General features: G+C 53.1%; 1 protein-coding gene across 1 annotated transcript in view; it reads right to left on the bottom strand.

The window, feature by feature from the left end:
• The window catches only part of LOC141145727 (tyrosinase-like), a 47,398-nt gene extending 35,311 nt beyond the window's left edge, over positions 1-12,087 (bottom strand). The window contains exons 1-2 of the mRNA XM_073632618.1: positions 11,302-12,087; positions 2,924-3,137 (exon numbers count right to left, since the gene is read on the bottom strand). Coding sequence (XP_073488719.1) covers positions 2,924-3,137; positions 11,302-12,087 — 1,000 coding nt within the window. The remainder of the gene's footprint in view (positions 1-2,923; positions 3,138-11,301) is intronic.
• Positions 12,088-12,637: the final 550 nt, after the last annotated feature.

Here is a 12,637-nt window from a genome sequence, read left to right as displayed (position 1 = left end):
GCAGGTATGGTGGTGGTTGGGAACAGAGCAGGTGTGGTGGTGATGGTTGGGAACAGAGGAGGTGTGGTGGTGGTTGGGGACAGAGCGGGTGTGGTGGTGGTTGGGGACAGAGTGGGTGTGGTGGTGATTGGGAACAGAGGTAGTGGTGGTCAGTGGGACAGAAGTCGTGGTGGTCAATAACAGAGCAAGTGTCGTGGTTGGTGATTGGTTACAGAGTAGGTGTGGTGGTGGTTTGGAACAGAGGAGGTGTGGTGGTGGTTGGGAACAGAGGAGGTGTGGTGGTGGTGGTTGGGAACAGAGCAGGTGTGGTGGTGGTTAGGAACAGAACAGGTGTGGTGGTGGTGGTTGGGAATAGAGCATGTGTGGCTGTGGGTGGGAACAGAGCAGGTGAGGTGGTGGTTGGAAACAGAGCAGGTGTGGTGGTGATGGTTGGGAACAGAGCAGGTGTGGTGGTGGTGGTGAGTGGGAACAGAACAGGTGTGGTGGTGATGGTTGGGAACAGAACAGGTGAGGTGGTGGTGGTGAGTGGGAACAGAACAGGTGTGGTGGTGGTGGTTCTGAACAGAGCAGGTGTGGCCGTGGATGGGAACAGAGCAGATGAGGTGGTGATGATTGGGAACAAAGCAGGTGTGGTGATGGTGGTTGGGAACAGAGCAGGTGTGGTGGGGGTGATTGGGGACAGAGCAGGTGTGGTGGGGGTGATTGGGGACAGAGCAGGTGTGGTGGGGGTGATTGGGAACAGAGCAGGTGTGGTGGGGGTGATTGGGAACAGAGCAGGTGTGGTGGTGGTTGGGAACAGAGCAGGTGAGGTGGTGGTGGGTGAGAACAGAGCAGGTGTGGTGGTGGTTGGGAACAGAGCAGGTGAGGTGGTGGTGGGTGAGAACAGAGCAGGTATGGTAGGGGTGGGATGGGAACAGAGCAGGTGTGGTGGTGGTGGTTGGGAACAGAGCAGGTGTGATGGTGATCGGGAACAGAGCAGATGTGGTGGTGGTGGTTGGGAACAGAGCAGGTGTGGTGGTGGTTGGGAACAGAGCAGATGTGGTGGTGGTTGGGAACAGAGCAGATGTGGTGGTGGTTGAGAACAGTGCAGGTGTGGAGGTGGTGATTCTGAACAGAGCAGGTGTGGCCATGGGTGGGAACAGAGCAGGTGTGGTGGTGGTTGGGAACAGAGCAGGTGTGGTGGTGGTTGGGAACAGAGCAGGTGTGGTGGTTGGGAACAGTGCAGGTGTGGTGGGGGGTGGGAACAGAGCAGGTGTGGTGGTTGGGAACAGTGCAGGTGTGGTGGTGGTTGGGAACAGAGCAGATGTGGTGGTGGTGGTTGAGAACAGAGCAGATGTGGTGGTGGTTGGGAACAGTGCAGGTGTGGTGGTGGTGGGTGGGAACAGAGCAGGTGAAGTGGTGGTGGTTGGGAACAGAGCAGGTGTGGTGGTGGTGGTTGGGAACAGAGCAGGTGTGGTGGTGGTGGGATGGGAACCAAGCAGGTGTGGAGGTGGTGGGTGGGAATAGAGCAGGTGAGGTGGTGGTGGTTGGGAACAGAGCAGGTGAGGTGGTGGTGGTTGGGAACAGAGCAGATGTGGTGGTGGTGGTGGTTGGGAACAGAGCAGATGTGGTGGTGGTTGAAAACAGAGCAGGTGTGGTGGTTGGGAACAGTGCAGTTGTGGTGGTGGTGGGTGGGAACAGAGCAGGTGTGGTGGTGATTGTTGGGAACAGAGCAGGTGTGGTGGTGGTTGGGAACAGAGCAGGTGTGGTGGTGGTGGTGGTGGTTGGGAACAGAGCAGATGTGGTGGTGGTGGTGGTTGGGAACAGAGCAGATGTGGTGGTGGTGGTTGAAAACAGAGCAGGTGTGGTGGTGATGGTTGGGAACAGAGCAGGTGTGGTGGTGGTGGTGGTTGGGAACAGAGCAGGTGTGGTGGTGGTGGGTGGGAACAGAGCAGGTGAGGTGGTGGTGGGATGGGAACAGAGCAGGTGAGGTGGTGGTGGTTGGGAATAGAGCAGGTGAGGTGGTGGTGGTTGGGAACAGAGCAGGTGAGGTGGTGGTGGTTGGAAACAGAGCAGATGTGGTGGTGGTGGTGGTTGGGAACAGAGCAGATGTGGTGGTGGTGGTTGGGAACAGAGCAGGTGTGGTGGTGATGGTTGGGAACAGAGCAGGTGTGGTGGTGATGGTTGGGAACAGAGCAGGTGTGGTGGTGGTGGTTGGGAACAGAGCAGGTGTGGTGGTGGTGGTGGTGGTTGGGAACAGAGCAGATGTGGTGGTGGTGGTTGAAAACAGAGCAGGTGTGGTGGTTGGGAACAGAGCAGGTGTGGTGGTGGTGGTTGGGAACAGTGCAGTTGTGGTGGTGGTGGTTGGGAACAGAGCAGGTGTGGTGGTGGTGGGTGGGAACAGGGCAGGTGTAATGGTAATGGTTAGGAACAGGTCAGGTGTGGTGGTGGTGGTTGGGAACAGAGCAGGTGTGGTGGTTGGGAACAGAGCAGGTGTGATGGTAGTGGTGGTGTCGAAGTACATTATGGTTGGAAAGTCAATGTGTTACTGGTAATACATTTACAACAGGATTATGTTATCTACTGAAGGTTAAGCCACAACCAGCCTGATCAGCCAAGCTAAGCTAAGCTGGATCATTTAGGAAAGAACATATCTGAAAGAATTAAAGAATTTCACACTGTTCTAGTATCAATTTGATCAGACGTTTAGACTAGAAAGTAAAATTGTTTTCTATTGTGAACAGGTTGACATGAAATGGGCACCTGTCTACCAATTGCTAAATAGCGTATATAACGTTTCTGACCATTATAGACGTGATCTGAGTTCTAGTACACAGATATCCCACCTCCTTCCTCTTGTGACCAGGATGTCCACACAGCAGCTTTTATTCTTCTCTTAGGTCTTTACATTCAACATTTGCTGACAAGAATCAGCTAAACTCACCTTCCAGGGCATTTCTGAAGCTGAGTAGGGAAGTGTCATTGTATGGTGGGGTGTCGAAGCTGCTGAGTTTTAGGATGTTCTCCACATCTTGGAAGGAGGGCAGATTAGGAGCGTATGGCGTAGCTCCGGGCTTCCTATGGACTCTCTCCATTTTCTGTTCATAATCAGCCAATGGACAATATTCATCGGGGAAATTAAACCCGCTGCAGATTGCCTAGAAAGAAAGTTCCAGACATTTCATTAAATAGTTATAAATTGAAAATTTTAAGCACAAGCTTTTTAATATCCCAATCCCAAATCCATTTCAGGCACCGGGTGCTGAGCTTTCCCGCCCTTTTCAATTCATAGACAAAATTTCCCAGAGTTCTGATATAGATTTGAGGAAAAGAGTTCAGACAATGGACAGAGCCCTGGACAGATTCCAGGACAGATTCCGGGACAGAGCCCTGGACAGAGCCCTGGACAGATTCCAGGATAGAGCCCTGGACAGATTCCTGGACAAAGCCCTTTAGAGATCCCTGGACAGAGCTCAGGACAGAGCCCTGGACAGATTCCAGGACAGAGCCCAGGAAAGAGCCCAGGACAGATTCAAGGACAAAGCCCTGGACAGATTCCAGGACAGAGCCCTGGACAGATCCCTGGACAAAGCCCTTTAGAGATCCCTGGACAGAGCTCAGGACAGAGCCCAGGACAGAGCCCAGGACAGATTCCCGGACAAAGCCCTTTAGAGATCCCTGGACAGAGCTCAGGACAGAGCCCTGGACAGAGCCCTGGACAGAGCTCAGGAAAGAGCCCAGGACAGATTCAAGGACAAAGCCCTGGACAGATTCCAGGACAGAGCCCTGGACAGATCCCTGGACAAAGCCCTTTAGAGATCCCTGGACAGAGCTCAGGACAGAGCCCAGGACAGAGCCCAGGACAGATTCCTGGACAAAGCCCTTTAGAGATCCCTGGACAGAGCCCAGGACAGAGCCCAGGACAGAGCCCTGGACAGATTCCTGGACAAAGCCCTTTAGAGATCCCTGGACAGAGCTTAGGACAGAGCCCTGGACAGAGCCCTGGACAGAGCTCAGGAAAGAGCCCAGGACAGATTCAAGGACAAAGCCCTGGACAGATTCCAGGACAGAGCCCTGGACCGATCCCTGGACAAAGCCCTTTAGAGATCCCTGAACAGAGCTCAGGACAGAGCCCAGGACAGAGCCCTGGACATATTCCAGGACAGATCCCTGGACAAAGCCCAGGACAGATCCCTGGACAGATTCCAGGACAGAGCCCTGGATAGATCCCTGGACAAAGCTCAGGACAGATCCTTGGACAGAGCTCTGGACAGATCCCTGGACAGCGCTCAGGAGAGAGCCCAGGACAGATTCCAGGACAGAGCCCTGGACAGATCCCTGGACAGATTCCTGGACAGAGCCCTGGACAGATCCCTGGACAGATTCCTGGACAGAGCCCTGGTCAGATTCCAGGACAGAGCCCTGGACAGAGCACTGGTCAAATTCCAGGACAGAGCCCTGGACAGATCCCTGGAAAAAACCCTTGACAGAGCCCTGGAGAGATCCCTGGACAGAGCCCTGGACAGATCCCTGGACAGAACCCTGGACAGAGCCCAGGACAGATTACAGGACAGAGCCCTGGACAGATCCCTGAACAGAGCCCTGGACAGATCCCTGGACAGATCCCTGGACAGATCCCAGGACAGATTCCAGGACAGAGCTCAGGACAGATCCCTGGAGATATTCCAGGACAGAGCTCAGGACAGATCCCTGGACAGAACTCAGGACAGAGCCCTGGACAGATTCCAGGACAGATTACAGGACAGAGGCCTGGACAGATCCCTGGACAGAGCCCAGAACAGATCCATGGACAGAACCCTGGACAGAGCCCAGGACAGATTCCAGGACAGAGCCCTGGACAGATCCCTGGACAGATCCCAGGACAGATCCCTGGACAGATCCCTGGACAGATCCCAGGACAGAGCCCTGGACAGAGCCCTAGACAGATCCCTGGACAGAGCCCTGGACAGATCCCTGGACAGATTTCAGGACAGAGCTCAGGACAGAGCCCTGGACAGATCCCTGGACAGATTCCAGGACAGATTCCAGGACAGATCCCAGGACAGATTCCAGGACAGAGCCCTGGACAGACCCCTGGACAGAGCCCTGGACAGATCCCTGGACAGATTCCAGGACAGAGCCCTGGACAGATCCCTGGACGGAGCCCTGGACAGATCCCTGTACAGATTCCAGGACAGAGCCCTGGACAGATCCCTGGACAGATTCCAGGACAGAGCCCTGGACAGATCCCTGGACAGATTCCAGGACAGAGCCCTGGACAGATCCCTGTACAGATTCCAGGACAGATCCCTGGACAGATTCCAGGACAGAGCCCTGGACAGATTTCAGGACAGATTCCAGGACAGATCCCTGGACAGATTCCAGGACAGAGCCCTGGACAGATTTCAGGACAGAGCCCAGGACAGAGCCCTGGACAGAGCCCAGGACAGAGCCCAGGACAGATTTCAGGACAGATCCCTGGACAGATGCCTGGACAGATCCCTGGACAGAGCTCAGGACAGATCCCTGGACAGATTCCAGGACAGATCCTAGGACAGAGCTCAGGACAGATCCCAGGACAGATCCCTGGACAGATCCCTGGACAGAGCCCTGGACAGAGCCCTGGACAGATCCTAGAACAGAGCTCAGGACAGATCCTAGAACAGAGCTCAGGACAGATCCCTGGACAGATCCCTGGACAGATCCTAGGACAGAGCTCAGGACAGATCCCAGGACAGATCCCTGGACAGAGCCCTGGACAGATCCTAGAACAGAGCTCAGGACAGATCCTAGGACAGAGCTCAGGACAGATCCCAGGACAGATCCCTGGACAGAGCCCAGGACAGATTTCAGGACAGAGCTCAGGACAGATCCCTGGACAGATTCCAGGACAGAGCTCAGGACAGATCCCTGGACAGATTCCAGGACAGAGCTCAGGACAGATCCCAGGACAGAGCCCAGGACAGATTTCAGGATAGATCCTAGGACAGGGCTCAGGACAGATCCTAGAACAGAGCTCAGGACAGATCCTAGGACAGGGCTCAGGACAGATCCCTGGACAGAGCCCAGGACAGAGCCCAGGACAGATTTCAGGACAGAGCTCAGGACAGATCCCTGGACAGATCCCTGGACAGAGCCCAGGACAGAGCCCAGGACAGATTTCAGGACAGAGCTCAGGACAGATCCCAGGACAGAGCCCAGGACAGATTTCAGGACAGAGCTCAGGACAGATCCCAGGACAGATTCCAGGACAGAGCTCAGGACAGATCCCAGGACAGATTCCAGGACAGAGCTCAGGACAGAGCCCAGGACAGATTTCAGGACAGAGCTCAGGACAGATCCCTGGACAGATTCCAGGACAGATTTCAGGACAGATTCCAGGACAGAGCACAGGACAGATCCCTGGACAGAGCCCAGGACAGATTTCAGGACAGATCCTAGGACAGGGCTCAGGACAGATCCTAGAACAGAGCTCAGGACAGATCCTAGGACAGGGCTCAGGACAGATTTCAGGACAGAGCTCAGGACAGATCCTAGGACAGGGCTCAGGACAGATCCTAGAACAGAGCTCAGGACAGATCCTAGGACAGGGCTCAGGACAGAGCACAGGACAGATCCCTGGAAACACAACAATTAGCTATCAAGTATTGAGAATCTATATCACATGTGTCCAACACAAGGCCCACAGGCTGAATGCGGCCCTCCAGGCCATTTTATGTGGCCCTCCCACCTCTCATGCAGCAACCCTCTCATTTCTGTTCCCACCTTGGCTCAGCAGTCAGCATAGAGAAGATGACAGAACTCCGATTATTGCCATCTGCAGCACCCCTTGTCTCTGCCTCTCCTGGTCTCAGCATTCAGCAAACTCCAGACCTCCTCTGGTCCTCCTCCAGACCCTACACTTTCTGCTTCCCAGCTCCATCCCCAGCTTCTTCCAGGCAGCAGCACAAGGTAAAGGGGGTACACTGTGATGTAAGGGAGTGGGGGGGACTTTTAACTTCTGATAGTGGGGGGCTCTAGAAATCTGATGGAAGGGGGAGTAAGGTGCTCTGGATTTTATTTTTATTGTTACAATTTTTTGGTTTACATTTTAATCTTTTATTGTTGAATAAAGATTATTTTTTATAAGTGGGATGCATTGAGGATGCTGAGCCTTTGGTCTACGACTCTACGGCCTCCACTAAGTCATGTACACCAGCACCATGATTATTATATTACTCCCAAGCCTCCTTTTAAGGGTCAGTTTTAGGATGGGGCATTGCTGTGTCTAATTTAGCACTCTGAGAGTATATAAAGTGGTTCTAAAGGCTCCAGGTTTATTACCCTAATGCTTTCTCTGCCTCTGTGCTGCAGGATCCCCAGCCCCCCTATACTTACCTGAGCCTGATCTCTATCCAGCTCTGTGCTGCAGGATCCCCAGCCCCCCTATAATTACCTGAGCCTGATCTCCATCCAGCTCTGTGCTGCAGGATCCCCAGCCCCCCTATAATTACCTGAGCCTGATCTCCATCCAGCTCTGTGCTGCAGGATCCTCAGCCCCCCTATACTTACCTGAGCCCGATCTCCATCCAGCTCTGTGCTGCAGGATCCCCAGCCCCTCTATACTTACCTGAGCCCGATCTCCATCCAGCTCTGTGCTGCAGGATCCCCAGCCCCCCTATACTTACCTGAGCCCGATCTCCATCCACCTCTGTGCTGCAGGATCCTCAGCCCCCCTATACTTACCTGAGCCCGATCTCCATCCAGCTCTGTACTGCAGGATCCCCAGCCCCCCTATACTTACCTGAGCCCGATCTCCATCCAGCTCTGTGCTGCAGGATCCCCAGCCCCTCCATACTTACCTGAGCCCGATCTCCATCCAGCTCTGTGCTGCAGGATCCCCAGCCCCCCTATACTTACCTGAGCCCGATCTCCAACCACCTCTGTGCTGCAGGATCCCCAGCCCCCTATACTTACCTGAGCCCAATCTCCATCCAGCTCTGTGCTGCAGGATCCCCAGCCCCCCTATACTTACCTGAGCCTGATCTCCATCCAGCTCTGTGCTGCAGGATCCCCAGCCCCCCTATACTTACTTGAGCCTGATCTCCATCCAGCTCTGTGCTGCAGGATTCCCAGCCCCCTATACTTACCTGAGCCTGATCTCCATCCAGCTCTGTGCTGCAGGATCCTCAGCCCCCCTATACTTACCTGAGCCCGATCACCATCCAGCTCTGTGCTGCAGGATCCCCAGCTCCCCTATACTTACCTGAGCCCGATCTCCATCCAGCTCTGTGCTGCAGGATCCCCAGCCCCCCTACCCCCCTATACTTACCTGAGCCTGATCTCCATCCAGCTCTGTGCTGCAGGATCCCCATCCCCCCATACTTACCTGAGCCCGATCACCATCCAGCTCTGTGCTGCAGGATCCCCAGCTCCCCTATACTTACCTGAGCCCAATCTCCATCCAGCTCTGTGCTGCAGGATCCCCAGCCCCCTACCCCCTATACTTACCTGAGCCTGATCTCCATCCAGCTCTGTGCTGCAGGATCCTCAGCCCCCCTATACTTACCTGAGCCTGATCTCCATCCACCTCTGTGCTGCAGGATCCCCAGCCCCCCTATACTTACCTGAGCCCAATCTCCATCAAGCTCTGTGCTGCAGGATCCCCAGCCCCCCTATACTTACCTGAGCCCGATCTCCATCCAGCTCTGTGCTGCAGGATCCCCAGCCCCCCTATACTTACCTGAGCCCGATCTCCATCCAGCTCTGTGCTGCAGGATCCCCAGCCCCCCTATACTTACCTGAGCCCGATCTCCATCCAGCTCTGTGCTGCAGGATCCCCAGCCCCCCTATACTTACCTGAGCCTGATCTCCATCCAGCTCTGTGCTGCAGGATCCCCAGCCCCCTATACTTACCTGAGCCTGATCTCCATCCACCTCTGTGCTGCAGGATCCTCAGCCCCCCTATACTTACCTGAGCCCGATCTCCATCCAGCTCTGTGCTGCAGGATCCCCAGCCCCCCTATACTTACCTGAGCCCGATCTCCATCCACCTCTGTGCTGCAGGATCCCCAGCCCCCTATACTTACCTGAGCCCGATCTCCATCCAGTTCTGTGCTGCAGGATTCCCAGCCCCCTATACTTACCTGAGCCTGATCTCCATCCAGCTCTGTGCTGCAGGATCCTCAGCCCCCCTATACTTACCTGAGCCTGATCTCCATCCAGCTCTGTGCTGCAGGATCCCCAGCCCCCCTGTACTTACCTGAGCCCGATCTCCATCCAGCTCTGTGCTGCAGGATCTCCAGCCCCCCTATACTTACCTGAGCCCGATCTCCATCCAGCTCTGTGCTGCAGGATCCCCAGCCCCCTATACTTACCTGAGCCTGATCTTCATCCAGCTCTGTGCTGCAGGACCCTCAGCCCCCCTATACATACCTGAGCCAGATCTCCATTCAGCTCTGTGCTGCAGGTTTCTCAGCCCCCCTATACTTACCTGAGCCCGATCTCCATCCAGCTCTGTGCTGCAGGATCCCCAGCCCCCCTATACTTACCTGAGCCCGATCTCCATCCAGCTCTGTGCTGCAGGATCCCCAGCCCCCCTATACTTACCTGAGCCCGATCTCCATCCAGCTCTGTGCTGCAGGATCCCCAGCCCCCCTATACTTACCTGAGCCTGTTCTCTATCCAGCTCTGTGCTGCAGGATCCCCAGCCCCCCTATACTTACCTGAGCCTGATCTCCATCCAGCTCTGTGCTGCAGGATCCTCAGCCCCCCTATACTTACCTGAGCCCAATCTCCATTTAGCTCTGTGCTGCAAGATCCTCAGCCCCCCTATACTTACCTGAGCCCGATCTCCATCCAGCTCTGTGCTGCAGGATCCCCAGCCCCCCTATACTTACCTGAGCCTGATCTCCAACTAGCTCTGTGCTTCAGGATCCCCAGCCCCCCTATACTTACCTGAGCCTGATCTCCATCCAGCTCTGTGCTGCAGGATCCTCAGCCCCCCTATACTTACCTGAGCCTGATCTCCATCCAGCTCTGTGCCCAAGAACAGCAGTGCTCTCCATTCCCTCCCTCATCACAGGGCATATTGATAGCAGCGGGTGCCCACGCTGTCTGTGTCTATAGGCGCGGAAAGGAGGAGAGACCCTCCTGAATGGGATTTTAAAGGCAGCAACACCACTAATGTAGAATAAAACATGTTTATTAATACATGTAACATTACCTCACTTCACACATGAGATGATCAGTTAAAAACATAACATAACAAAAAACAAACAGAACACAACATAGCATAAATATATAGCAAGTATGCAAATGTATATGAATCATGGTCCTCTCCAAGTTCCGATAAGATTCCTGTACCCGACGCGTTTCTGCGGCCCTTTGGGTCACACAAATGGGAGTTAACAGGAAGAGGGGGGAGATTACCCATTACCTGACTACTTTTTAATGGCTCAAGAAGGGCCCCATGAAGGCCAAGACACCCTTGACATCCGTCATACTGAAGAGATGTTCATCCAACTACCGGGCTGTACATCATCTCTAGACATGATCAACTAGTACATGGAGATCCTCCGCCCTCTGAACTTGGGGGGTGGTGTCAGGAGGCCACCATTTGGCACCATCCTCTACAGTCTTCTATTGTGTTTTCCGGCTCGCATAGCTCAGTATACATTGTATAATTATAAGACTATACATTCTCCTCGGGGGGACCACGATTCATATACATTTGCAGTCTTGCTATATATTTATGTTATGTTGTGTTGTGTTTGTTTTTTGTTATGTTATGGTTTTAACTGATCCTCATGTGTGAAGTGATCTAATGTTACATTTATTAATAACCATTTTTTATTCTACATTAGTGCTTTTGCTGCCTTTAAAATCCCATTCAGGGGGGTCTTTCCACATAACAGGGATGTGGCAGCAATATCTATAGACGCAGACAGTGCAGCTCAGGATCAAGCCCACACGTGTCTCACAATAGGAGCAGCTTTCTATGGTGGCACATGCAGAAGAGGAGGAGATAGGAGGCCCCCAGAAGAGGAGGATTGGGGTTGTTCTGTGCAACACCATTGCAGAGCAGGTAAGTATCAAGTTTATTATAAAAAAAAGTTTACAATCACTTTAAACTTCTTCCACCTCTTCAGTAGCCACAATCCCCATGATGAAGCCTTGTTGTGGGTGAAACTTGTTGGGGGCGTGGCTTTGGGAAGGAGTGAGCAGTGTGCTGTCATTGCAATCTTGGTTGGAACTTCTTTTGGTGATTATTTGGATTGCGGATCCTTTGTATTTGGATGAACTTCCACCATTGCAGTAAAGGTATGTTGGTGGACAACTTACCTTCCAGAAAGAGAAGTGGGAATATGGGTTTAGGACGCCCTGAGCATCATTGGTGCCCAGCAGTTCATCTGTACAGATGGAGCAGTTCTTCTCTCCCCGCCAGTCATAGTATGGAATAGCGAAATCTTCATCTCCCGTCATCAGCTGAATTTGTCTCTCCAGGAAGAGGAGATTTAGGCGATGCCATCCTGGAAATGCTGGGCCTTGATGGGCAAAGTTTTTATTGGGGTTAAATGTACCATTTACAAGGATGGCTTTCATGGAATAATAATGCATCCACACGAAGACATCATAGAGAGAGGCATCTACAAAGCGGTAAGTCTCCCGGTGGAACCGGTCTCCAGTGCTGAGGACAACAAAGTCACGGCTTTTGGTGGTCTTTGCTAGAGCCAAGTAACTGAATAATCTTTTCTGCTCTAGAAAGGTCAGTTCCCGGAGCTCCCTCCGCAACACCACTTTTTTCCGGTCACATTTCTCTCCATGGTGGCCAAATTTACAGTCTCCACAGTCAAAGCCGCTGTAGTTTCCATGGCACTCACACGTATTTTCATAGTAGTACCTTGGCCAGTCTAGGCGATCATCACTATTTAGGGGAATCTTATTTCCATGTAAAGTTGACCAGTTTCTACATCTTCCTCGGCCTGACAAAGAACCACATGGGCTTTTGTCCTTCCAAAGTGGACAGCAAGTCTTGGTGTGAAAGGCGGCTTCCGTAGAGCAGACCCGTGGGAACTGGCCATCCACAGCAGAGAGGCAGAAGGCCAAGAAGACGAGGAAGACCACCATGACTCCCTATGGATGGAGAGACAGAGATTATCAGAGGGTCAAAGTCTACAAATATTTCTAATAGTAGATAATAACACCAAAGGTAGGCTAATAGCTTGTACCATCCAACAAGTATATAGAGTGGGGGAAGGGGGGTCACTAAACTTGGGCATTGCAGCGTCACTTATATCTGAATAACACAAAGCGTTAATAATTAACCACTTCCCATCCACAGCCTAAGAATGAAGCGCTTATACCGGGATCAAGGTCAAGGCTACAACCACGATCCCGCCATTGATTTTTTCAGCAGATGATTCCCTACAATGTAAAAGTAATCTGAGCGTCTATTTTACTTTTAGATCGCGTTCACACTGAGGCTTTTTCAGGCGTTTTAGCGCTAAAAATTGCGCCTGAAAAACGCCTCCCATGCCTTCCCAGTGTGAAAGCCAGAGTGCTAAAATGCTAAATGACAGTAAAGTGCCGCTAAAAGCGCTGACGCCCACACCGCCGCAGTGTGAAAGTATCTTTACAGGCAGGGGAAGGGGATCCCCATCGGGGAGTTTGGTAGGGA

This window comes from Aquarana catesbeiana, linkage group LG05 (genome assembly GCF_042186555.1).
Source record: "Aquarana catesbeiana isolate 2022-GZ linkage group LG05, ASM4218655v1, whole genome shotgun sequence".
In the NCBI taxonomy this organism is placed as follows: domain Eukaryota; kingdom Metazoa; phylum Chordata; class Amphibia; order Anura; family Ranidae; genus Aquarana; species Aquarana catesbeiana.
This window is presented reverse-complemented; position numbering and strand designations above follow the sequence as displayed.